Source organism: Anomalospiza imberbis, chromosome 3 (genome assembly GCF_031753505.1).
Source record: "Anomalospiza imberbis isolate Cuckoo-Finch-1a 21T00152 chromosome 3, ASM3175350v1, whole genome shotgun sequence".
Classification (NCBI taxonomy): domain Eukaryota; kingdom Metazoa; phylum Chordata; class Aves; order Passeriformes; family Viduidae; genus Anomalospiza; species Anomalospiza imberbis.
Window position 1 is genome coordinate 45,379,761 of NC_089683.1, and position 27,506 is coordinate 45,407,266.

Sequence of the window (27,506 nt, forward strand, 5' to 3'; positions counted from 1 at the left end):
ATATTTATAAAAATAAAATACAGAGAATATATTGTATGCCATGCTGATATGATATGCAGTTGACTTGCTAAGCTATTGTGTGCATCAATTTGTAAATCCTGGTTTCCCAGTTGAGGATAATCCCAAGTTTTAGCTAACTTAGTTAATATCAAATTCATGCACTGTTTTTTTTTTCTTTACTAGCTATGTGAACATGTGGAAAACCAACAAAAAAAACTGGATGAGAAGATACTGATCTATTTTGGTTGCTTTAAAGCAAAGGAGAAGCAGTTTTTCAGACCTGACACACCAGGATTTATGTGGCAGAGTGGCATGTGGTGGTCTTTGTCATGGGCATGAAGCAGTTACCCAGTACTAGAATGGAGCCCTGTGAATGTGCTTCTCCAGTGTAATCAGACAGGAGGACTCTGCTTGGTTTTCATCAAAATAAAATGTAGCCACGGGAGGCTGGGGCAGGCACCAGGCAGAATAGGGGCATACAGTTGCCGACTTTTAATGCTAACATTGACTTCTCCCATTTTTGGGGCCTTTAATTTCTTTCAATTTCTCCATCTATACAACGAGGGAAACACTACCAGTGGTGTTAGATTCTTGCAAAACATAATTAGTTAATTTGTTAATTGAGTTAAATGTGCAAATGAAAAATCACCAGATACCTTTAAAACTAAAATGTATATATGAACTTGATTTTAAAATCGCTGTATATGTATATACACTCAATTGTGCAAATATAGGTCTTACCCATTTTAGTGTGTTCACACATGAAGAACAGTGTTCATTACACCTTAGAAAAAAACACTCTCTGCCAATTCCCTTTCTTCACTTCCCTTCTAAAGTTTTCCTTGAAAATTGGTAATAGTGACAGTTTGGTCTGGTATAAATAACGCAGCCGAGAGCGTACCCTGTGTGTAATCTTGATGGAGCTGCGGGAGTCGGGAGATGCCGAGCAGCTCTCGGTGCTCCCCTGCCTTGTGCGCAGCCGCTGCTGCCCTCTGCCGGGAGCGCCGGCTGCGCACCGCCCGAGCGCGGCAGCCCGCTCCGCACAGAGGCTCAGCTGCTCTGCTTCATGCATCCTGTAGGCTTTCCTCTAGGCAATCCAATATATCCTTTCATCCCACTGCCCAGTACCAATGAATGTAGTGTCTTGACATGATACTAACCACGAGCAAACACACGATAGCGTTAAAACTCTAAAAATAAATTTAATATCAGTATTTATGTTTTACAAGGTTATTGGACCGTGATTTTTTTCCCTAGTAGTTATTCAATGTTTCTGAAATTGGCAAAATAGATTTTTCGTGCAGATTAACACACTAAATAAGTGGTGAACAGTTTCTATTAGGTTGTTGTTCCATTTTAATAAGCACGCTGTACAAACCCGGAAGAAGATGTAGTTCTTAGCTTGAATAGCTTGCACTTCAAAGGAAAAGATGTAACTAAGCTTTAAAAAAAGAAAAGAAAATAAAAAAGCTTACCATTTTCAAATGCATCAGGCCATTTAAAAATGCAAGTGCCTGTTTTTGAGTCAGTTGAACATCTGCCCTATGCGATGATATAACTCAGCCGCATTTGTGGTTTAATGATTCTGAGTAATTTTGAGGGAACTATCTTCATTAAAAGCTGCTAAATGTATCCACAGTATAATTTGGTGTCATCTTTAGGATTGCAGGATTATCAGGTATAGGTTTAAATACCATAGATAAGCACTCTTCCCAGTAACCTCTTAGAATTATAGTTGTCCTTAGTTTGTGATCTTAGTTTTATTCCTAAGAGATTAGCTTTTGCATTTTAAGCTCTAGAATGAGAGTCTTTTAATAGCTACATTTGCTATAAGGATTTAATCAGGTTCTCTATGCCCCCGAAAATTTTACCTTGTCTTATTCATAAGCATTTTTTATAAACTTAAGAAACTTATTTTAGGTGGAAATATTGCAATACAGTTATATTGTTAGTCAAACTACCTTTCTGTTTAATATTTTATGTGTAACAGAGCTTAATTTTTAGAGAGCACTCCTTTCAATGAAAGCTGCATAAACCTTGAGAGTTTAGATTGTGTACTTTATAGACCAGGTAATACAAGCTTTTTGAAGATTATTGGTGTTTTAAGGATTTGCCTTTTTAATTTAACTTTTTTGTTTCTCACGTTCTTGAATGTACTTCTCTCTCTTTTTCAAAGCTTTTTTGATCATGGTTTTGAAATCTTAACAGTAAGTGTAAATATTTAAATAGGCCTTTATTTTTTTTAAGCCTTAATTATTTTTAGAGCCCATTTCATTGATACTGCTATACTTTGGAGGTGGAACTGGAAACTTAGCAGTGAGAGCTTTTAGAGCAGAAACATGCCTTTTCCATGCTTTCAGTATTCAGCCAGCTTTGAGCATATTGTTTAAATAAATACATAAATAAATAAAAGAATGGTAAATTACAAGCATCTTGTGAAGCAGAAGGGCAAAGATCTGAAACAGTTTTCCACTATAAAAAATGTGACTAAAAAACTTCTGTTGTAAAAACAAGGAAAATTACTTCTTAGCAGGATTTTGTGGTGAGATAACCTGAGATAGCAAGGGGCTGTGCTTGGTAGAGAAAATATCTTTCACTCCAGGGTTTACAGGTCTTAGATTCCTCCTCTCCTGGTTGGAATTAGATGATCTTCAAGGGATCTTGCAACCCAGACTGTTCTGTGGTTCTGTGATTTGCACTGCCATCGGTAGCTTTAAATTTTTTAACCAAGTTAGCCATGCCCTACCTCTTCCCATTTTTATTTAAATTTTAGCATGCTGTGGCATCATGTATCATGCCTTGGGTTTTTCTGTTCCTTTCTTGGAATTATGATCTTGACACATTTTCTCAGTGCTCTGTTTTACGAGCCTCACTACTGATAGCGTTGTTCATTTGGAAACAACAGAGCTTTTTGTTGTTGTTGTTGTTTATACTTAACGATTAAATTGTAAATATTATCTGGTCTTAAACTGAGTGTTGTCTATAGGAAGTTTTGGAGTGTTAAGAGTGTCTGCACAAAATTACAATTACTGTCAATCACAAGTCTTCAGGATTGGCTGGAACTGGCCCTGGAATATCTTACATCATCACCAAAAAATACATATTGAGATGACATATCCTTTTCTATTTTAAGTAAAACATTCTGTATTCTTCAGACAATCTCTTAAAGGTGATATCCTAGGCCACTGATGAGTCAACAAAGAAAAAACTATAATTAAATGAACTATATTATAGAAAGAGGAGATGACTAACTCTAAAACAGCCCACAGAGAGCTCCAAATAATAAACATCCTACTTGAACTGAGATAATGATAGCTGAAAATGCATTAAGTCACCAGAGAACCAAAACCAAATAAAAGTCAGAACTCAGTCAAGCAAGTTGAAGTGGAATAAACACTTTGTCAGGAGTGTAGCCCATGTTAGTGCTAATGTGTTTTGCATTAGTATGATGCCTGTAAAATACTGACTCTTGACATCAGAACTAATGGCAAAAATCCACAACAGTTTCACAGTATATATACTTGCAGGAACAATAACACCATAAGAAAGATTCTTACCTGCTAATGTTTTGAGTTTTTAAAATAATATTATAGCATGTGAAAGAGCTGATAACAAATGGTGATGGTCATTACATAAAAGTCTTATTGTTCTGCAGTTGAGTTTTGATCAACAGTCAGTGAAACAAAAGAGATCAGACAGCACCAGAAACACATACCAAATGAAGTTATTTTTACAATGTTATTCAGAGGATGAGATTAATCAGGCTAAACTTTTAGTAAGAGGATTACATATATATGTATCAGTATTAGGAGGATTTGTGGCTTCATTAGCAACTTCAGAGAAAGAAATACCTTCATGTATGCTGCTAACTAAAGTGAAATACTTTCTGTGATTGGTTGAGATTTACAAAATAAATTTCAGCCCTGGAGGGTTATACAGAGGACAATGCTAAGTGTCTAAAATCATGTGCCTCTAGTCTTGTAACCTAGTCTGAGCTGGTGTTGCTGGCAGTAGGGACCCAGACAGCGCTTGCTGCAAGGTCAGGGAAGAAGGGCCTGAAGGCAGTAAGGCAATGCTGTGAAGCTATGGGAGAGCTGTGGGCTGCTGGAATAGCAGAAATTTGCTCCTCAGTGGAGCTTCTGTATATGGACTGTACAGCCAGAGCCTCTAGCAGTGGTGCAATCTGGCCTTGAACCAATTTCCCTGTCTCTGTTCCTGTGTGGCAGAGGTGGTACGTCGCTGCTTGTGCCAGCCTCATGCCAGGTTCGGGGGGCAGGAGGCCAGTGAGAATGTGAGTTGAGGAGCTGTCAGGATGCCCCTGAATTATGGTCTCTTGCATTTGGAGCATTTTGAGTTAGCTGGTGGGTTAGACCAGCTTTGAAGCAATTACAGGCAGCATGGAAACTGGGCCAAAAGCAAGGACAGAGGGATACAAAAAAGGCCTCTAATCTGTCACCAGAGCATTTGCAGACTTGCTGGTGGTTCCTTCTTCTTACATTGAATAAGACAGAAGGAAATTACAGGACTTCCCAAGACAAGAGTAAGTCATGTTAGGAACAAGATTAAAAGCTTTGTCTTTCATCTCCAGGACTGTCTCTAAACTCCAAAAGCAGGGAGTTTTGAGAACTCCTCCGTGTAAGGGACTACAGCTGATATCAGCTGAGCCATATGTAACAGGAGAATGGCTGACTTGGCATTTCAGTTGTGTCTCACTAGACTTGAGTCTTGTCAAGGAGGTACAAAATTTACTCTAATTTAAAGTACTCATGCTGCTAGACTCAGATCTTTCTGAGTGTAAGATTTTAAAGTCTCCAAAGGCAGGTTTCTGCCAGCATTCACAGAATATTATCACTTAGTTTTGGTGTAGGTGTTTCAGAAGTTCTTGTTAAAGCTTGAAATGTTCTGCCTTTTATGCCCTTAATTAGAAGAATTATTGAATTGCTTACTTTTTGCACTGCTGAAGTAGATTGAATTCCTGTTTGACCGATAAAGATGCATATTGTAACCTTCTATGAACCATGATTTTATGTCTATATGAAAAGCAGTATAAGTATTACATCTTTCATTCTTCCCATTTGAAATGCATTAGACTTATTTTTGTCTTCTACCTGTTTCTTCCCTCAGACTACCTCGGTTTTTTATTTTCCTGTTTGGATATCCACCAAACAATGTACCTACCAGGTTCTTAGCTGTGTAGCTCATTAGTTGGGCACTGCAGTGTGCCCATTTTGCAAAAGTTTGTACGCTTTAATTTTTAGTTATATATTTATTTATTTTAGGAATCACCTTTTAATATCTGGTACTTTGAGATTAGGAGGGTGTATTGGTATGGTTTGTGTGAGAAAGTGTGTCACATTGGGTCAGGGCAGAATAATTCCTCAGGGTTTTGGCAGAAGAGTGCTTGGGCTCTTCATGTGATAAAAGAATGAATCAGCATAGCAGTGATTTCTGTAATTTCTTACCTAAGGGGAGACAGGAGAAATTCTTACCTTTCTTGTGTACAATGAGATCACTGGTGTTCTCCCTCACAGGTACTTATCACACAGGCATACTTGATCTCCTCTGTGTTTAACAGTACTTCAGTCCTAAGTATGGAACAAAGTTACCATTACTGAAACTATTTGCTTATCACTAATCTTTAAATCTCCAGCACCATCCTGGTTGTGTTGCTTTTAGTGTTCCCATTGTTTTTCTTTTGCACTTGATACTCTGGCTGTCCAGATGTATCACTTGTATCTGGTGGCAAGGTGTCCAGTGAGTTTGCTCTGTGTTGTTTCCATTCATCAGTTCCTTCTGCTTTCTTTAACCTTTTCCTGCTTTATTTCATCAGAACATTTTGAGTTCAGCTACTCTGATTTATCCAAATAGGATTTTGTTTTTTTCCAGAGGTGTTGCATAAAGCTTTGCTGGTGGCCCTCTTGATGATGAGTTTTTGGTTTCCAATGACTAAGTCCATAGTAGTAACTAAGGGAGTGAAATGGAGGGAGAAAATAAGCATTAAATATAATTCTAAGGGGAGAATACAGCATATATTACTCTTAAAGACTGCTTAAAATAATTGAAAGGTTTTGTAATAATTCTCTTCCATAGATGCTACAGGGAAGTTGCATGCTTGGGAAAGGGAAAGCAGGGTGATTCATGAGACTGCAAGTGGGAGAGCTGGTGGAGAGTGAGAGACTTTAATACCAACCTGGAAGGTTAGCTTATTCCCATTAATTTTCAGAAGAATTTTTGGAATGCCATCAGGGCTTCTCTCTTCTGTGCTTGGGTAAAGACCATTTCTACAAGTTTTTTTTATTCTAGCATCTAAACAAAACCCAAAGTCCTATTCATGAGCAGCTATTAATAATTGCTTAAAATAACATTTTGCAGAAGTGTTCTAGTTAAGAATGTGTGGCCTACAACAAATTAGTCTCACAATTTCAGTTAAAGAAAATATTTCATATTTACTGGTTTTAAGGTAATAGCAGTATTGCAGTGCTTTATAACAGTATTGTACTTGGTACAGCACGTGGTGCATGTGATTACCTGGGGAATTGTGACCATGCAAAATGCTGCTGAACTTGTTCTCTGCAATAGCTGCAGATGAGATTCTCAAGTATTTGTACAAGTAAAACTGATGAAACAAGTTCAGGAGTACAAATTTTAATAGCTCATGATGAAGTACTGCCTGTGGTACTGATAGATCTTGCAGAAAAAAATACCTTCCATGTAATGAAAATGTAATTTTAGAGGGGTGTACTTGAATGAGCTACTACTATTTGTGCATATGTTCTGTTGATGGCTTAGATACCGAAAGAGAAGCTAATGAGTTCTTCTTGAAGATTTTTATTTCATCATCACAGAAGCCATGAACAAAGGAACTGCTGCAAAATTGCATTTTTGTCTGTTTCCTCTTGTTTTCCATACTTAAAAAATAAGATATTTGTTCAGTCTGGGTTAGTCCTGGGTGAACTAAATGCAGGTCTACTTAGGATTTAGTGACTAGCCTATGAATTTGCATTTACAAATCTTGCTGCTGGAAAGCATCCTAATAGCTATTCAAATTATTTATGCTTTAGGTTGAAATCACATGTCTTCTATGGATTTTGGTTTATAGTGATTATTTCATTTGAGGTTGTCAGAGAGAGATCATAATGTTGTCTGTGTGCAGAAGAGCCACATTTTTAACTCTCACTGTTCATGTAAAGCCAGGAGTATGAACACCCACAGGTACCTATGTCCCTAAGGGCAATCGAGCGTTCCTCAAGCGAGATACAAAGGAATAAAAGTAAGACTATGATCAGGACTTTACAGCTCTCTTCTCTTACTGTAGTATGTCAAGATACAGTGTTTATGTGTCATTCTATCATGGATTTCCATTGCTTATGGTTTGTTTTGTTTCAGCCTCTTGGAGCCAGTGACTATTTGGAAATATCAAAGCATTTTGACACAGTGTTTGTTCGTGACATACCACTTCTTACAATAGCAAAAAGGACACAAACTCGTCGTTTCATTACTCTTATTGATACCTTTTATGAGCATAAGGTGAGAACCAAGCCTTTCCTATATGTATAGGAATAATATTGGGAGTCCTAAAACTGACTGTTACTATTGGTTTGAAATAAGGCTTTCTGTAGTAATGGTTTGGAAAACATAAGCAGTATGAAGTAGTGCTGCAAAGAAACATCATTACAGCTTCACAAAAAAAAAGGTGCAATTTCAGTAAAGGCAAATAAACAGATTTTTTTTTGTTGTTTCTGTGAGTATTAAGCATGATCATAAATATAAGCCTGAGCTCATTTGCCTTTTTTGAATGGGGATGTTCTTTCCTAACCCAGGAAAACAACAGAAGCCATGTCATTATTTTAATAATGAAAGATTGTGCTGCCAACTGTGCTGGAGTGAAAGGGAGTTTTTTACATTTTAATCTGTACGGGCAGTTGGTCAGGAATCACTGCCTTTTGATCAGGAAAGAGGAGTTAATAGCACAATTACATCATAAAGTTTAAAGGAAACAGTCAGTGTAGGCTTTATATTAGATTGCAGAATTGCTCATGGAATAATAATGATAAATCCACTTTTTGTGGATTTACAGAGATTTCAATCTTGGAAGCAAAATCAGCATAACTAAAACAAAGGGAAGTTCCTGTTTAAGGTGATTTTTTTTTAAAGTGATGCACATTTTTTTTTAAGTGAAACACTTTCTTATATGGGATTATATTTGCACACACTTAAACATTTATGCAGTTGGGAAGTGTCAGTTGAGGTTGGTTCTTACCAAGAACGTTCTGGCATGGGTTGTTGATCAGAAAGGCCCCAACTCAGCAAGGTGTTGAACTAACTCAGTGTCTGACTAGTCTCATTCAAATCAGCCAGATTCAAATCAGTGTCATTCAAATTAGCCAGATTCTTTATTCTTTATGGTTGTGAAGTGGACATTTGCTAAGACAATATGCTAATATTAAACTCATGTGTTAGAAATAGGGGGATGGTCTGCCCTGTGTTCCTGCTGTCAATAAGACTTGCAAGCAGTCACTTTCTATTACTTCCTCCACAGGAAAAACAAAAGGTTATACTCCCATCAAAAGTAGTTGGGAAAAATACCTGAGTATATTTGTGGATGCCTGTCCACAACACAAACATCTTGCCTGTATGCTCTCAACAAGAGTCTTCTTCTATAGTATTATTTCAGTCTGTCTTCATTGCAGCCCCCATCTCTCATTGCAGGTTGTATCTCTTCCCAGCAGACATGAAAACAGCATCATTATTTTTACTAGCAAATAACTTACTCCAGTAGCACAGATGAAAGCAAGAAAGGCTTCACTCAGTCTTCCAGGAAATTTGGAATTTAAATATTCTTTAAATAGTGCAGTGTATCTACCCACTGAGAGGACTCTCACTACGGGTGAAAAATAAGCTCTGCTTACTATACAGCTGTTATTTTAGAAAGTAAACTTTATGGTGAACTCATTACCTGTGTAGCAGATATTCTGAGTATTTGATAGCACAGTTCTTCTGTTCTCTGAGTAAAAGTTACATCCGTTGTTATTGAGAAAAAGATCCTGTAAGGTTAATAGTCCATCTGACTAAGGTAAATCTGTAACAGCAGTCCTAACAAGAGAAAGGAAAAACATCGGGGAAAAACCACTGATGATTTAACTTGAAGTTTGCTGTGCATAGATGGAGTATTTTATCCCATTCCTGGAAAGCGCAAGGGATGATAGCATTGCCTGCTCTCCTCCTCTCAGGTGCGCGTTATCTGTTCTGCAGCAGCTCCTCTCCAAAGCTTGTTCCTGGTGAAACATGACAGTGGTGAACTGCAGGACAACAGAGTGTTGATGGATGATCTGGACTTGAGCCAGGTACATGATTTTAACATCATCTCCCTTTTGTAACAAAATTGGGTTTAGTCTCATTATTGCAGCAGCATTTTAAGAGAGGGAATCAAGAAAACATTTAACTATTGATGTGCTGCTTTTTTTGCAGCGTCTCTGTCACTTTGATAATTACATGTTGTGCTACTTATTCATAGTCAATGTCACTATATGTAGAACAATTTTGTGTAAGTTTTAGGGTCATTTTGAATATGAATCATTATATCTGTTCAGTCATATAAGAAAATGCTGATTTAAGTTTAGCACCTACATTTAAAATACAGAAATAAAATATGGTTTGTTCTACCTCTTCCTAGACTACAGAACAGCCTCATGAGTCCTCACAAACAGTACTACTTTGCGTGCTGCTTATTCTATTTTTCTCTGTAGCTCAGTTATTGCTAATGACTTTTTAAATAATTTGTTTAAATTGGTGTACAATTAGTCAACAAAAAAGGAAAAGTAGATGGTTAACCTGTTATTGTGTTGTTTTAAAACCAAATTATTCTTTTTGCTATATTCCTTCAGCGGATTACCTACCTGAAATAGGTGCTTTACTTTAATTTTTGGACATCAGTTTTAATTTTTTGGTGCCATGCTGCTGTCTTGTTTTGTCAAAGCCTGTAAAGGACTGAGCCTTAGGAGTTAGACAGGATGCACTTCAGTACAGCCATGAGTCTCACAGGTGTGTGGTACTGTTTTTGTGTATTGATGTAGGATTCTGCCAAAGGACTCTCCATGTTTACAGGAGAAGAGGAAGTCTTTGCCTTTCAGCGTACTGTCTCACGGCTCACAGAAATGCAAACTGAACAGTACTGGAATGATGGGGACAGAAGCAAAAAAAAAAAAAACAATTAAAAGTTGAATGAAATCACCAAGAAGTAAAATGACAGCATGAAATCATCAAGAAGAAAAAACTGGAAAAGCTTCAGAAAAGCACTAGAAAGCTTTTTAGCACAACTTGAATAATAATTGCACTTTATCATCTGGACCATGTTTTCCTTCATCAATAGTTTTTTGAGTTTAAGACATGAGGTCTCAGTTATTTGTACCACCAGTGTGTGGATATGTGAAATTTTGCCTTCATTTGTTCTTCTTCAAACCTGTCTGGCTGTCTGGCTCCATAGAGTGGTGGTGAATGGAATTACCTCCAGCTGGTGGCTGATCACAGGTGGGGTTCCCCAGGGCTCAGTATTGGGGCCAGCCCTCTTCAGTATCTTTATGCATGGTATGGACAAGGGGATCAAAGTGCGCCCTCAGTAAGTTCACAGATGACACCAAGCTGGGTGGGAGTGTTGACCTGCAGGAGGGTAGGAAAGCTCTGCAAAGGGATCTGGACAGGCTGGAACAATGGGCTGAGGCCAGTTGTATGAGGTTCTACATAGGCCAAGTGCCAGGTCCTGCCCTTGGGCCACAACAACCCTAGGCAGCACCACAGGCTGGGGAAGAGCGGCTGGAAAGTTGTCAGGGGAAAAGGACCTGGGGGTGCTGGTAAACAGAACATGAGCTAGCTGTGCCCAAGTGGCCAAGAAGGCCAATGGAATCTCAGCCTGTATCAGCAATAGTGTGGCCAGCAGGACCAGGGCAGCAATTGTCCCCCTGTACCTGCACTGGTGAGGCCTCACCTTGAGTGCTGCGTCCAGTCTGGGCCCCTCAGGACAAGAAGGACATTGGGGTTCTGGAGTGAGGCCAGAGAAGGGCAATGAAGCTGGTGAAGGGTCTGGAGCACAAGTCCTGTGAGGAGCAGCTGGGGGAGCTGGGGGTGTTTAGCCTGGAGAAAAGGAGGCTTGGGGAGGCCTTATTGCTCTCTACAGCCACCTGAAAGGAGGGTATAATGAGGTACGGGTTGGACTCTTCTCCCAGGCAAACCAGAATGAGAGGACACAGCCTTAAGCTGCTCCAGGGGAGATTCAGGTTGGACATGATGAAGAATTTCTTCACTGAAAGCGTTGTCCAATATTGAAACAGGCTGCCAAGGGAGGTGGTGGAGTCACCATCCCTGGAAGTGTTTAAGAAATTGCTGGACATGGCACTTAGTGCTGTGGTTTATTTGACAGGATGAGGTTTGGACAAAAGTTGGACTCGATGATCTTGGAGTTTTTTCCTAACGTTAATGATTCTCTAAAATATACCTTTGATGTTCAGGAAGTTTGATGGGATTAGAATTTTTCTGGAGAATTGGCCTACAGACAAAGTTAGTGGGCTATGCAGAGTCATTTTATGATGTCACATGAAGTGGGCACTTCAGTGATTATGCACTACTTCTGTCATGTACAATGCTTCTTGCACAAAAGAAAAATCAAATGCTTCTTTAAGAAACTCCTGATATTGTCCATGCTAAAATCCCATAACTCCTCAGTAGTGCATTCTCGTTTTGTATTTTTTTTTTCTATTCTATTTCTATTTTCTATAGCTTGTGTTGACATTCAGGCTCCAGGAGTTTTTTTTTAATCAGACTGTTGCTCAGTCTGGTTCATTGAAAGCTAATGGTTTTAACCAAGAGAGAACCCTGAGGAGGAGCTGTAAGGTACTTGAAGCTGCACAGGATTAAGATCTAAGTAATGGATGGGAAAAGAGACCTTGATAAGATGGGGTATGCTGTAACAAGTAAGTGCAAGTTCATATTCTTCCTAAATTTTGTGTCTCTTGCAAGCCTGGATACGCTGCTTCTACACCAGTGACATCTCTACCCTGAATTTTCTTACATTTCTTCTACACCAAACCTTCCACTGCTGCTGACACACCTGCCCTGATCTGGGGGGAACAATACTCAGTACTACTGAGGCAATTCATCATGTTACCACACACATCACCCATCCTCATGTTTCTAGTTGGAAACTCTATTTTAGTTGAAGATGCAGTGGTGTCATTCTTGATTTTAACCTACCTGAAACAAAACATGGTATTGTGTGTATTGGCATATTGTGTATTTTTATAAAGTAATCTTAAGAGCATATTTAGAAACTTTGAGCAGAAAAAAACATGTAGATAGACTGAAAAGATTTCCCTCATGTCCTATGGAGGAGATCTATAACACATTGTCCCCATCTTTGAGAGGTTTTTTTGGATTTTGCAACATGACCATTTTCTGTCTCTTACCAAAGTGTCTCCCATCACAATTACAAAAAGCTTTTAAAAGGGCCTTCTGGGCAGTAGGGAGGGCTGGAGACGTCCTATGCACTTACTTTTGTTAGGGAGCCACATGCTCAGTTCTGGTTTTCTCTTCTGATCCCTTCTGTTTGTCCTGGAAGTCACTTACACTGGCTATACCTGCTCTTCAAGTAATTTTTAAAGCCTGTATTTATAGTTTGCAACTAATGGAACTGTATTATTATTCCCACAAGGGTGACTACCATGGAGAATTTTAATGTGTATTTATGAAAACTCCAATCAGAATACATTGTTTATACTTAAGAATATCCAAATAATTCTATGCTTTCGGAGATTTGGATTAGGTTTCTCAGCCGAGGGACTATTGACATTCATGCATGTGTGTCTGTATATACAAACACATATGTGTATTTAATTTATACATGTACATATAAATCTAGATAAAACTAATATATATAATTTAAGTGTGTGCGTTTCTGTATTTATATGTGGCATTCTATACTTATCAGCCTGAGACTGTGCTGATAACTCTCCTGAAGCTTCAGCCTTGACTTTTTTTGAGTAGCATTCAAATGCCTCCTGCCTTGAACCAGAATGTGTTGTAGGAAAAAGGGAGATGGTAGTAGATAACCTAAGGCACTTTGCATCTGGACATTTATTTACATTCGCTTAAAACTGTTCACATGTTTAGCCTGAATGTCCTTCTCTGTCAGGTGGTATAGGGGAAATGTGTAATCTTGCAGAACACAGATGACACGTCTGGGACATATGAGAGAGGAGGTCCTGGCAGGTTCTTCATTCCCACAGAGACTGTCTCAGGCCAGGGAAGTGGGGTGTTTCTCCACTGTCTGTGTGGGTGATGATGAAACTCCTTTAACCACAGGCTCCCAGTTTGTGTTCAAACTACTGCTGCTGCTTTGCCCATTGGTATTTGAAACTTTTCTGCAGTCTGAATGCACAGCCCAAACTCGGATACCCCAGGGTTTTGGAAGCTCCTAAATGCAGTGGGACTGATGTACCATTGAAAGCCTCTAAGGATATAGGTAAGCTCTTTGAAAACACAGGAAGGAAGTCCCCCAAAAGCTTCCAGAGCCAGTGCCGTTTCCAGGACATACTGCTAAATAAAACCATAGTGCAGTCTTTCCTTGGCCAGCAAGGAATTTGTCTCTTGGGAGTCCCTGATAGGTACCACCAATAATCAAGGAAAATAAATGGGGAAGATTCTAGAAGTATTTTGAGGCTGAAAACAAGAAAAGTTGCCTAAATCGCTGTACTGTATTTGTGATTGTGATGCAGAGGGAGGTTTGCCACTTTTGGGTCAGATCCACAAGGAGAAATTTATTGGACCAGTTTCTCAGCCAGCCCAGATGCCAGGGCAGAGGGTGCCCCAGTAACCACAGAAGCAGCACATTTATGCCCATCTACCTCCCTGAAGAAAGTGAGGCCTTATTTGCTTATTTTATGATGCTGTAGCATGTATAAAGCCCTTTTCCAGTGCTGAATTGGGGGTGCTGCTTCTGGGATCAGACACCTTCCAGGCAAATGGTGCTGGCCAGAATTTCACTGGATACCACGGACAAGAGTGGTTTTGTTGTGCCCCAGGGTGCTGGGCCACCTGTGCTCCCAGTTGCCCTGTCCCCTGCTGCTTGGCCTGCTTCTGCTGCTGTGAGACAGCAACAGTCCATGACTTTATTCCCCCATGGAGAAGTTGTATTTGCCACAATGTAAACAGTGAGATGCCTGTGACTAAATTATGAACGCTTCATAATAGCCTTAAAAATTGCTGGATTTGTACTGGATGCTTCTATCCAGAGTTTAAGTCCTGGCTTTTTAGGTTTTCCTTAATTTGAGAATTCATGTAATCTCAGATCTGCAACAAGTTTTTCTTTTTTTTCCTTTAGTCGTTCAGCAAACATTACTGACAAGTTATTTTTAAAAGTCTTTTCAAGTGACCTTTATTGATGTGGTATAATATTTTGCTGTTACAGGAAGTAAAATCCTGGGGATTATGGACCATGTGAAGCATTTCATGTTTTCTAAAGGCCACATCCTGGCTGAGAATCTCTCAACTAACTTCTTTCAAATACTTGATTGACCAAAAAATGTTCACAATGCCCAAAAATTTAACTTTTTTTTTTTTTTAAATAATAAATAGTGCAATTCTGTCTTTCAGAGTTACTGGTTTTCAGTATTTGTTACTGTGCAGATTGAGGGAGCAATCACAGTATTTTGGGTAGAACAAGACAGCCTTCAAAAGGCTTTGGAGGGATTGAAGAGGCACTTTTTGCAGTTGCTGGTTTTTGATCTGAAAAGGAAAACCATTAATGGTTTCTCTTTTAGTAAAGGTGTTCATGATGACACTACAGCTAGCTGGATAGATGTCACCTATTTTGCAGCAATCTAAACATGAAAAAAAGCAACTCACCAGGTTTCAAACAGTGCCCAGCAGGGTCACCTGCCACGTAACAAGGAGGAAGAACAGTCTCTCCATCATGACACGGCTAACAGAATTAAGATCCAGGATTTTTCTTTCTGCAGTTTCCTGGATCTGAATATACCTGGTGCCTCAGTTTCCCAGTTGATAAAATGGGAATGATGTTACTTTCTTACTTGCTAACTCTGGCATATTGCCAGGCTTCCTCATTAATATTCTAAGATGCTTGCTGAGGCTCTGGGATGAAAATACTTCAGTAAAGTATGTAAATAGTGCAAAAAAATAATTTAGCTACTCAGAGTGGATTAGTCTCCTTGTTTGGGTTACAGAATTAATGTCATCCACTAAACACTATGTGCCTCTTTGTAGTGATTTTGTTTTAATTAATGCATCTATTTTAAGAATCTATTTAAAGAAAAGGATTAGAGATTTATGATTTAAACTGTAAACCATTTGTGTAGTTTTACTTGTAATAAGAAATTTCCTATAAGATTCTTAACAACCTCATATCCTATACATTTGAAATACAGTGGCTTTGTAAATTCTGTTGGGATTTTCCTTGTATACAGAGAATATTTTTTTTAAATATGTCATTTTGAATCTAGTATATTACAAACTGAACACTGTCAAATCCATCTGTTATTTGAGAAGAATTTATATTGTAATAAAGAAAAATTAATAAATCCAGATTTTATAAACTTGTCACTTATTCATGCTAATTTTATATATGTGTTCTGGATAGACAGACCCACTGTTAATTAGAATAACAGAATGTTAAAGGGTTGGAATGGACCTTTAAGATCATCTAATCCCAACCTCCCCTGACATGGGCAGGAACACCTCCCCCTAGACCAGGTTGCTCAAGATCTTGTCCAGCCTGTCTGGGAACACTGCCAGGGATGGGGCATCCACACTGCTCTGGGAAACCTATTCCAGTGCCTCACCACCCTCACAGTAAAGAATTTATTCCTAATAGCCACTCTAAGCCCTCTCTCTTTCAGTTTAAAGCCGTTCCCCCTTGTCCTGTCACTACATACCCTTGTAAAAAGTCCCTCTCCAGGTCTCCTGCAGTGCCCTTTTAGGTACTGGAAGGTGCTGTAAGGTCTCCCGAGCCTTCTCCAAGCTGACTCTATAGGAGAGGTGCTCCAGCCCTTTGGTCTTCACGTCTTAGTGTGATTGTTTTTTCTTAGATCTCTATCCAGGGGGCAAACCTGGACTGGCAGTTTCTGGCCATGTGGATGGCTGCAGAAGCTGTAGCCATTGCCCTGCACATGGTTCAAGCTTTTAGGTTGGAATATCCAGGGCTTGTCAGAAAGGTCCTCCTCCAGAAGTAGTTTAGACTTGTCTGCCTCAGTTACTGCTGCCAGCATCCCTAATTTTTGGGTTTGGAACCCTTTTTTCCCTTTTCTCTCTTTGGCTCTTTCCTCCAACAACTTGAGGGTGAGACAAAATAGCTGTATGCAAACCACAATTAAAGTGCTTCCCCCCCATAATTTGGGATTCTTACTGTTGAAGATGTGCTTTTGCTGTTAGCCAGTTAGTTCCATGGTTAGTTGTTACAGGTTTTGCACAGCTTAGAGAATTGCCCGGGGAAGCAGTCAGTTAACATGGAGGCTGGCAGAGAACCCCCATGCTGAAGGGCTGGCAGGGTCTGAGGATCACTGCAGCTCCCTTCAGTGCAAGTGTCCTAAGGAAGCACCTCTGAGTCCTGAGAATGGGAGAGCACTGCTGCAGCATGGCACTTCTCCATGGATTCCAGTGGCAGACATGCAGGTCTTGCTGGCAGATGGCAAGCAGTGTTTCACAGTTTGGACTTGAGAAACCAGGGGTGTAAAATTTTTAGGCGTGGTTAAACTTTGGGCCTATTTCTACACCTTTTACTGCAAACATTATATTTTCCCCTTTCTTGAAGAGGGATATTCTAATATCGAAAGTCAAGCAAACAACTTGCTCCGGTATCTTGCTTGCAGCATTGTGGTATCCAGTGTTTGAGAAGAGCATCCAGAATGGGATGTCTTACTCTCCCATTACAGATTCACACAGGTTTGTGAAGGAATAGGCTGTACCCTCAACAATGTTTGCATGCCTTGTCCCGCATGGAAACATTGGACCCTTCTCCAGATCAATTTAGGATCCTGTTTTCCCTTCAAACATCCTGCAGCAATAAGCTGTCAGGGTTTAATCAGAAATTACCTCAAAAAAAAGTCCCTCAGCTTTTCTGAAATTCTTCAAGAACAGGTTTTGACAATCTGCAGCTTTGTTTGTCCAGTGGATGCTTCTCTTGTTCTTCCCATTACTTCCCTGATCCATTTCCTCTCAGAGATGAGCAATCCCCAACGTGCCCAGCTCTTGTCAGTGAAGATTGCTCGTCATCCTGGGATACTTAATATTCTCTTGTTCTGTAACCTCATTTCTGATGGAGAAGCACAGGTTTTTGTGTCTCAGCTTCCCCAAGACCCCTACGCCTAAAGTTTCCTGCTGCTTGGTTTTGGGTCTCAGCACATATAAAATACAGGGTGTGGGGTCTGGGGGTGCACCCATGCACCTGCAGAATGGGAGACATTTCTGACCCTTGGGGCACTGCCTGCTTTTGCCTCTGTGTCTGCCCAGAAGAGGGACTTGCAGTAGCAGTTCCTAGTGCGAGAGGAGAGGGAGGACGGAGCAGATGGAGGATGCAGGCCACTTGCTCCCTCTCCAGCCTTCTGCATTCTCCACATATTTGTAAAACAACTTTTGTTTTAAATTGAATTGATTTCTAAGAGAGCCATTAAAATACAGAAATGCTTCTCTCTGACCTAGTACTCTGCATTCATGTTGGTAAAATTTTGGATGTGTTTCTATAGTCCTCCCGCCAGTTCTTTGTCAGGGTGAAGGGTTTAGTTGGCTCTGTTAATCCACTCTCTAGCTGAAATTGTTCATTTAAATAGTTATAAAAATCCACTCTCTTCCAATGCGAATCCTATATTCCCAGATTTGAGTACTGCTGCCAGAGCAAAGACTCCAAATTCTCTGAGTGCAACCACACTATGTCAGTCCAAAGCCAAATTGCAAACACTTATCCACAATTCCCCTTACTCAGCTTTAAGCTAATTTTTCCAGCAGGCAACAATAGCCATAAAAGTATAGGGGAAGATCATTACAAGAGCTTAAGAAACGGTTAACTGATTTCTTCACAAGCTGTGGGATAATTCTACCACATTCTCTTATTGGAAGAAGTTACTTAATGTATTTTCAGCACATGGTTCTTCAGTGTCAGAATAATTAAGAGCAATCAAAGCCACTGAAAAATGAAGTATGGAACAAAAGATCAAGTGATTGTTTAAGCTGAAGTCAACCAAACAAGGAAAAGTAAGTTCACCGACATGAAGAAAAAAGCTTTGAGTGCTCTGGTCTTTTACAATTAGCAAAGGCAAACACACTTGTGTAACTTTTTCTACATGCAGTGATGGATAATGTTCAGGTAACAACAAGCTGTGCTGGGTGGTGAGGTTTGTTCCTGCAGGCCTGTTAAGAGCATCACTCATGTCAGGTCTTTCCTGTTTCCAAGGTATGATGTGCCCAGAAATGCTTCCCTGCTAATCGAGGTTCACATTCTGTAAACAGCTAACAAAGTTCCTCAAGGGGCAGGGGGACCAAAGCTGGTTGAAAACACAGGCAGAGGACCAGTCTCCTCCAGTTGCAGTTGATATCTCCCAAAAAGTAACATTTCAGAGGCCAGCGGAGAGAGGAGCAATTACTGTCCAGCAAAATTACAATCTGAATGGGCTGCCATTTCCAGTGCTTCACTAGGATGGCTGTGATTGCTATAGAAACTTCTGAAAGTGAGACAGAGAGGTTTTCCAGCACTGGAAATTGCGAATGGAGAAGGTTAGACTGGGTGCAAAGCCCATTCAGTCAGGCAGCTGCCAATCGAGCCTCTTTGCCAAGTAGATTGTAGGAAATGCTGATTAAAATGTCCATGGAATGCACCAGGCAAATTAAATTTCAGTCACAGCCGCCTGGGCAGTTTTGGTGGGCAGACAGCTCCAGCCTGTGGTGCACCTGGGCTTGCTCTCCCCCTGTGGCCTCTCCCACGGCCACCTGCCCCTTGCACACAGGTACTGCAGTGATGCTGCAGCAGGGATGCTGCAGCCATGGCAGCCTAAGGAATACAAGTGAGATGAGGTTTGTGGGGAAAGGTGGTAGTGACTGGTCTGGTAAAGGATGTCTGGGGAGTGGAAAAAAAGTCAGACATCATTCCAGGTAAGGGAGCAGCATCCCTCCCCACTCCAGCTTTGACATTTCTCCCAGGGCACAAGTCCAGGAGATGAGGGCTGCTGCCATGTTCACCACCCTGTGACTGGGCTGGCATCCCCTGACTGTCTCACCCACCCTACTCCCTGTGTTGGCATTTAAACAGGACTGCTGTCTTTGAACATTGCCTGCCAATCCCTTCCCCTCCAAACAGCCTGCAATGGACAGCTGAAACTCTCCCTTTGGGGCAGAACAGTTGGCAGTACAGCCAAAAGCCTGCCACAAACCACGAGACAAGCCTAAGCCTGAGGGAAGTGTTAGTGCTTGGAACTTCCCCTTTTCCACCTTTCCAGCAGCATAGACAAGCCCCTGAAATCCCCTCCCACAGCCCATAGTCCCCCATCTTTGGTGGGACATCCAGGTGCAGCTGCAAGTCCAGTAATGTTTCTTCTTAAGAAGTTGCTCTGACGTCCTTTCCATACCCCCAGTCCCCAGCTCTTTCACCTGTTCTGGGGAAGGGTTTCATATATTTTTGTGTTCATTCATGGCCTTGGTAAAGCAGCTCATCCCCCTTCTGGCAGCAGGCTGGCAGTAGTTATTCCAGTGCCTTGCTCCCCACCGATCCCCTAAAGGAATGTTGGTATTAGCAGGCTTTATCACCACCATAATTTCATTTCTTTCTCTTTCCTGTCTTTCCTCAGCCTCTTTTGGCTTAACTCCAGGCAGTCAGCCAGAAGAGTCTCAGGCAGGTAAGTGCAGACACAGGCCATTTCCATCCTCCTCCACGAGCTGGGTACAGCCAGTGTGCCAGGCTCAGGCAGCTTCGGCGCTGTGCCCCACCTCCGTGTCCCTTCACAACAGCTCCACTTGGGACAGCTGCTTTTCCAGTTGTGCTTGGCTTAGAGGCAAAACAATAAAACCACTTTGTAAAGCAAAGGAATTTCTTACCTACTTGTACTGCAGTTTCCAAAGGTTCTTCTTAGGCTATACTTGGAAAAAAAAATGTTTGCATTTAGGTACACAAAATTACATGGCCTGCATAAATAAAAACAATGAGATTTGTCTCGCAGCATAAGGGTGAACAACGTAAAAAGGCACAAATCAAATCCATGAAATGTTTGCTTTATGGATTTTTTTTCCCAGAAAAAAAAAAGAAAAAAGCCCTTTTGGTAGTGAATATAATGGATAATTTGGTTTAGTTGTGATTCTGCTCATTTACAATTCCTCAATACATAGTTCTTTAAAAGTCAGAGTGACTTCATCCTGTGCTCTCAGAGCACCTGAGGACAAATATCGAGACATCTGCTCAAGCCAGTGCCTGTCACTGCCTGCCCAGCCTTTTTACATACATTGGTTATGTGTTTTACTAACACCAAGCTGCTGCAGTACTGTCTATGTGTATATATTACATGTGTTCAAGGAGTTGTGAATGGGTTCTGCAGTCCTTGTGGCCTGTAACTGCTCCCATAGCCATGAGTTAAGACCTGGTTAATGGATGCTAATCTGTCAATTCTTGAACAATTCTGCAAATTAGTTATTGACATAATGGAGAAATTATGTGAGTGCACCACAGCAACCGATGCTTGAGGACACCTCGGTCTGCTAGGGTTGACCTTAATAATTAACAGCTTTACCCACTGCCCCAGAGGTGCTTTATAAGGCAAGAGGCTGAAGGTTAAATAGCTTCTGTGCATCAGATGTGCTCATTACACCAGTATATTTATAATGGCTTTTCTGAAGCCACAGCAGCTTGTTAATTGATTGTTCTCATTTCATGGTCTTTCCAGGGATCCCCTGTACCATTACAAAACTGCACCCTTGACCTTGCCAGATTCCCTTTTCCTGTTCAGACTAAGTAGTGTTCCTTCTCTGAACAGGGACTGCCTTCCATCCCTTTGCTTGCCCTTGGTGAGCTGTATGGTGCTGCTTGGGCACCCTCCATCCTACTCCTCCACCTCAGCTCTTCCTTCTTGACAGACAGCTGCCTGCTATTAACCACCTGCCTCCACAGCACAGCATCCAGGCAGCCCTGCAGTTCTCCCTGGTTTGGTCCAGCATTTATTTCAGTTTTCCAAAATGAGGCAGCAATGATGAATCAGAAGCAAAGTATCATAAGTGACTTGGTGTGGAAGAGGAACAAGGTTTGCAAGGAGAGCACAACCAAGCAGGAAACCACCATTCATCAGTCACAGCCTGCATGGCTTCCTGAGGGGAAGGTCCTTCTTGTCAAACTTTATTTTACAACAAGGGCACCCACCTAGCTGATCAAGGGAAGTCAGTTGATGTGATCTTTTTGAATTTCAGTAAAGCTTTCTCACAGGATCCTTCTGGACAAAATGTCAGGCACACAGCTGGATAAACACATCATGCCATGGGTGAGCAACTGGCTCACCACTCAGGCACAAAGGGTTATAGGGAATGGGGTGACACTGGACTGGTGACCTGTCACTGATGGTGTTCCCCAGGGCTCCATCCTCAGCCCTGTGCTCTTCAACATCTTCATAAATGACTTGGATGCAGAATCTGAAGAGATCCTGGGTAAGTTTGCTAATGATACTAAATTGGGAGGAGCTGTTGATTCCCTTGAGGGTAAGGAGGCCCAGCAGAGAGACCTTGAAAAATCAGAAGACTGGGAAATCACCAACCATATGAAGTTCAATGAGGGAAAGTGGTGGATTCTGCACGTGGGATGGGGCAACCCTGAATGTACGGACAGACTGGGTAATGAGAGGCTGGAAAGCAGTGCTGTGAAAAGGGGAAGAGGAGGCAGACACTGCTTCTCTGATCAACTACTACAGCTGGAAATAGAAAAACTTTCTGGGCTGAGAACACCTTTGCCACCTCATTTAGAGCTGAAGCCATTGAGCTTTTAATGCCACAAGCTCCTGCCTATGTCCCAAATAAGAAATGAGCTTCAGAAGTCTCAGCCTTTGGGTCAAAATCCACCAATGTATTTAGGTACTTGACCAGGGTGGAAGATGGGTCCCTACAAAAGAGAAGCTGGACTCTAGTCCAGCTGGTCTCCTGTCTTTCAAACAGAAAGATGATTGAATATTTTTTTGCATATTAAGAGGGTAAGCTAAGGGTAAAAGCAGGGCAAAGTGAGTTTTAGCAGAGCTTCCCATTTCTTGGCTTAAAACAGACACAAGCTTCCATCTTCCTATTAACTTCACTCCACAGCTCTCCCATGGAAGGGGAGATCCCCTCCTTGCATGGGAGGGGGGGAGGTCTACAAAACCCTGTTGTGCTACAGGTTCTGGGGAGATTTTACTGTTTCACTTGGGCTGAGATGCTCCTGTTGAAGGGAGATGTTAGGGAAGCTGTCAGGATTTGTGGGTCCCTCTCCTCTGACTTTTGTGCATCTACCATCAGTGACAACAGACAAGTTCAGTGCTGTATTTTAAGTGAATCGAGGCACCACTATTCCATTATCTAGGCAAAACAGAGAGTCCAGGCTAAGGCAGGATAAACAGTAAATTATCATGAAGGACTGACTGAGAAAGGAAAGCTAGCCCCTAGTTCTGCATGAATACTTTTGTACTTGGGCACATCATACACTGCCGCTGTGCTCACTCTGAAGCCCCCTGCAATACACCATCATCTGGCTCCACTCTATGTTAGGATCTCTTGCCTCAGGAGAGGAAAAATTTTGTTCTTCACCCTTTCCTAGAGGAGTGTGCACGCACTTGCATCACTCTCTCTTCAGCAGGCTCTTGTAGCAGTGCCAAGCAGGCAATTTCTCATCAACCACGCTCATTGCTTCTGCGATTCAGTGGCACTTCCAGCCAAAATGCATTCCCTGTTCTTCGCTCGTCTTCCCCAGGATCTGCAGACGCTGACCTCTCTGATGGTAAAAAATTAGCAGGCTGTGGGTATTAAATCCTAGACTGGCAAGGATTTGTGGGGATACCCGTTTTTAGGATAACAGGAGTCATCCAGATAGCCCAGGTTCCCCGTAAGACTTGCACCTGCTGGGGCTCTGGAAACACATCCATCCACTCTGCAATCAGCCACTTCCCAGTGATAAAAGGGAATGCCTGCCTTAGGACACTGCTTTCGGCTTTCTCCTGCCCTTGTCTGCAAAATCACAGAATCAGAATCGCAGAACAGCTTGGGATAGAAGGGACCTTAAAAGTCCCACGCCCCTGCCACGGGCAGGGGCACCTTCCACTAGACCAGGTTGTTTAGAGCCCCATCCAACCTGGCCTTGAACACTTCCAGGGATGGGGCATCCGCAACTTCTCTGGGCAAGCTGTTCCAGTGCCAGTTGTCTTCCATATTCGAAATCTGCTCGGGAAAGCCCCCGCTGAAGCCCCGAGCGCCGCCGGGGCCGGGCTGAGGGCGGCCTGCAAGGCGGGCAGAGCCCACAAGGTGGCGGGCGCGCTCCGCGGCCGGGCGGCGGCGGCGCGCTGCGGGGAGCGGCCTGGCAAGGAGAGGGTAAAAATACACCCCAGACTGTCACCGCCAGGCTGAGAACAGAGTCGGGCAAATACACCGTACTAGCCTGGGCTGACATCCCTTTCAGAAAGTTCAGTTTGGAGTAGAGAAGACTGAGAGGGGATGCCATTAATGCATACGTATCTGTCTCAAAGGCAGGAGCCAAGAGGATGGTGCTGGACTACTTTCCGTGCTGCCCAGTGACAGGATGAGAAGCAATGGACATGAACTAAAACACAGTAAGTTTCACCTCAACATGAGGTAGAACTTCTTTTTGTTACTGGAATAGGCTGCCCGTGGAGGTTGTGGACAGTCCTTCTCTGGAGAGACTCCGAATCCACCTGGACACGTTCCTGTGTCACCAGCTCTAGGTGACCCTGCTTTGGCAGAGAGTTCAGACTGGATGATCTCCAGAGGCCTCCTCCAACCCGAAAATGTCTGTGAAGTGCTGAAAAAAAAAACCCAAACCGAAGGGAGATATCAAACACCCACACTCCCAGCATGGGATACAGCCCTGTGTCCCATGTCGGGCAGGCTGGACACAAAAACGGGGGGCAGAGGCGTCGTAAGGGGCTGCAGGGTGGCTGCTGGACAGGGAGGTGTGGGGCAGGTGGGCAGCAGAGCCTTCCACGGGACAGGGATGACCTAACCTTCACCATGAGTTATGTTTTTAAACAGATGTGTTTTTAATACACAACAAGTCAATTATAACTTGGTTTTGGGAAGAAAGGGCTTCCTTGAAATTGGGCTGCCATATATCACAGAATAATCTAAGTTGGAAGGGGCCCACAGGGATCATTGAGTCCAGCTCCTGGCCCTGCACAGGACCATCCCCAAGGGTCACGCCATGTGTCCAAGAGTACTGTCCAAACTTCTTGAACTCTCTTGGTGCTGTGACCCCTTTCATGTTGCTTGATCCTATCCCAGGCTTCTCCCTGTGGCCACATGCTGCCTTGCAATGGTTCAAGCTGAATCCTCCCAGTCACAGCACCAGCAGGATCCTTCGGTGCAGGGTACAGGGCATGTGTGCTCTTGAGCAAAACCACAGGCAGGCCCTCAAAAAACCTTTGGAAGGCTTCTGCATGGCTACCTTGTGACACCACCTTGATCCCTGTCTCCAACCCATCATTTTTAGCATATATTTGGCAGCATGTTGCCTGGGTGATGGAAGGCTGTCTCCACCCTGGGGTGCAGAAGTTCTTGGTGAGGGTCATTGCTGCCCCTGCATGTGGAGACTTTCTGGCAAATTGAGCTGGTAGTGCTACCTGTTCCTGGGATTGAAATAATTCTGGGATGCTCATTGCACATACAGGTGTTCTTACAAGAAATGGTGAGTCACACAATTTCAGGTGCAGCTGTGAATTCCCCACATTCAAGGGCAGCTGTGCTGATGAGTTGTATCTCTGTATCTCAATGAAGAAATCTCTCTATTGTGGTTGCCTTCTGCTAGGATCCTGTTCTCAAAAAAATCACAATATCTGGAACAGACTTAGAGGACTCTGCCTTTTGAACAAGGCTAAAACCCCAATGCTGTGAAATCCAGAGCACTTGTAGGATTTAGCTTATGACAGGCTCCTCAAAAATACCCCCAGGACTATGCCTTTATAAAAAAAGATGGCCCTTCCTTGGGCTTACTATGGTTAAGAGCTTCAAGAAGCTCTCTTAGTCCTGTTCTTCCACCCCTTCATCATCAGTGTCTCCACTTCTCCTCCTCCTCCTCCCACAGGGCTCAACTTACAGAAATCCTATCCACTGACAACATTCTAGGAGAATGTATGTACTATATCCTCTCCAAAAACATGAGCAAAGAAACTGGAAGGTACTAGAGGGGATGGGTCAACCTCTGTTTAGCATTTCATGGGTTGTTGTTTGGTTTGGGTTTTTAAAAATTATTTTGTTGTTTGTTTTTTATCATGAGAGCAGCTCTTGTCTGCTTGATCTTCCCCATGTGATTTCCCCTTCCAGGCTCATACCTCTCTTGACTGGTGCAAGCAACTTCTTATGTGTTCAGGTTCTGTTCTTCTGAGGCACCAAACTTTCCCCTCATAAAGTGCAAGCACTCCATGTGGCACTCAGGGAGTCAGGCATTTCAATGCCCAATGTTCTTGCATACTTAAGTACCTTTTAGGCTCTATTTGTTAATCTCAAGCGTTAAAAAAATGCTACATTCAAGTGGAAAATATAGACGAACTTGTTAAACATTGGTCCCTCTGTGGCTTGCCTAAAGGAAGAAATTATATTGAGATTTTTTCAAGTCAAACTATTGCACAAACACACTGAAGGGAGGTACATAAGAAGAGACCTTTACTGGAACACTTTGCCCCTACAGAGAATCTGCTGGAACAGAAGTCTGATGATATGCAGAAAAATTACCTCAGTGTTTCAAGATTATTGGTCCATGTAGAGTGAAGAAACAAGGAAAAAAATCAGCTCCAATCAAGCATGCTAGAGCATAACCCTCTCTACAGATCTCTTCTCATAACAGTCCAAGCCCTTTAAAGAACTGGCATCAAAAGATGCTGAAGCCTACTGAAGGCCTTTAATGTAGCAAGTCAATGAGCTTTGATGGAGCTGGCTTTTCTGGAAAGTCAGCTGGATTGCCAGGGTAACCACATCACAAAAGGATGCAGGATGGAAGGATACAGACATTTGCTGAAAAGTTGTATGGGCTTGATAAAATTAAATGAAACTGGATGTCCTAGAAAACAGTTTTCACATTCATCATGTCTCTTGGCTGGATTCCACAGCATTACGGAAACATTTCTACAAAAATTGATTAATTTTCACATTCTGGGCCCTGGAGAGCTTCCCATGCCACTCAGAATAGGTAGGATTTTTTGAGTACAGACTTAGAGGTGAGAGTTAAGCCAGTTAGGCAGGGCCAACATCCTTCAGTTACACATTACCATGCATATGACCGAATCCTGCATCAACAAGCTGAAAGGAAAGAGAGTAAAAGGACTATCTGCTAATTTTATCCACATTTAGCAGCAGGATATGCATATAAAAGCAGATGAACTGTGGGGACAACAGTAAGCTAATCTGAGACAGAGAGCAAAGGCAAATCTTTTCTCTGAGACAAAGAATAACCTTCATCTGGCCAATGACTAAACAAATGGATCCAAGCTACAGGGTAAGGTTAAAAGCAATATCCATCCAGAGTTTAAAGAAGTTTCAGATTCATGGGTTCAGTTCAGACTAAAACATGGGTTCTTAAGTTCTAAAACTAAATGTTTCTTAAAGTCTGGATGGGCTCCTGCCTGGTTCTCTTTCTCTTTGCAACTGCAGTCTTTGCAGAAAAGCCTACCAGTGGCTGCAGGACTTCACTACTTCCATCACTCCAGCCAAATCCTTATTCTTCTTACATCCTCTGTACTTTCCTGTGCTGGAGCTCTTTGCTCATGCAGATACTTCTGCTGCTTTCCAGAGGTATGGGGGCTTCAGGAAAACTGGTTGGAAAACTTCTTGCGTATCCTCTGAAGAAACCCCAAATCTAAAACAAACACGACCCCCATCACCCCCCAACACTTCTTATTCTTCAAAGGGTTTTTTCCCCCACATAAAAGTAACTTCAGAACTCTCACTATTTGGAGACGTAAGTTCAAAACCCTGCTCTACTTCTAACTTCTGTGTTCTAGAGAGTCTATGAACCAGGGTAATGATTTATGGATATTGACAACAACTGCATGACAACTGGATGACAACTCCACCTGTTCATTCATGGAATCATAGACTGGTTTGGGTTCGAAGGGACATTAAAGATCATCTAGTTCCTACCCCCCTGCCAGGGGCAGGGACACCTTCCACTAGATCAGATTGCTTCAAGCTCCATCCAGCCTGACCTTGAACACTTCCAGGGATGGGGCATTCTCTCTGTTCCAGTGTTCATCCTTCTCTGTTCCAGTGTCTCACCACCCTCACAGTGAAGAATTTCT

General features: G+C 42.1%; 1 protein-coding gene and 1 long non-coding RNA gene across 4 annotated transcripts in view; one reads left to right on the top strand and one right to left on the bottom strand.

The window, feature by feature from the left end:
• The window catches only part of AFG1L (AFG1 like ATPase), a 64,090-nt gene extending 53,743 nt beyond the window's left edge, over positions 1–10,347 (top strand). For all 3 annotated transcript variants that reach the window (XM_068184221.1, XM_068184220.1, XM_068184219.1), the window contains exons 11-13: positions 7,387–7,527; positions 9,231–9,344; positions 10,074–10,347. In XM_068184221.1, coding sequence (XP_068040322.1) covers positions 7,387–7,527; positions 9,231–9,344; positions 10,074–10,214 — 396 coding nt within the window. In that variant the 3' untranslated portion in view covers positions 10,215–10,347. The remainder of the gene's footprint in view (positions 1–7,386; positions 7,528–9,230; positions 9,345–10,073) is intronic.
• A 7,149-nt stretch (positions 10,348–17,496) lies between these two features.
• LOC137470650 (uncharacterized) lies at positions 17,497–24,697 on the bottom strand. The gene is made up of 2 exons (XR_010997175.1): positions 20,083–24,697; positions 17,497–19,760 (listed from the first exon to the last, which is right to left on the bottom strand). It is a non-coding gene; the product is annotated as an uncharacterized lncRNA (long non-coding RNA).
• Between the last annotated feature and the right edge of the window lie 2,809 nt (positions 24,698–27,506).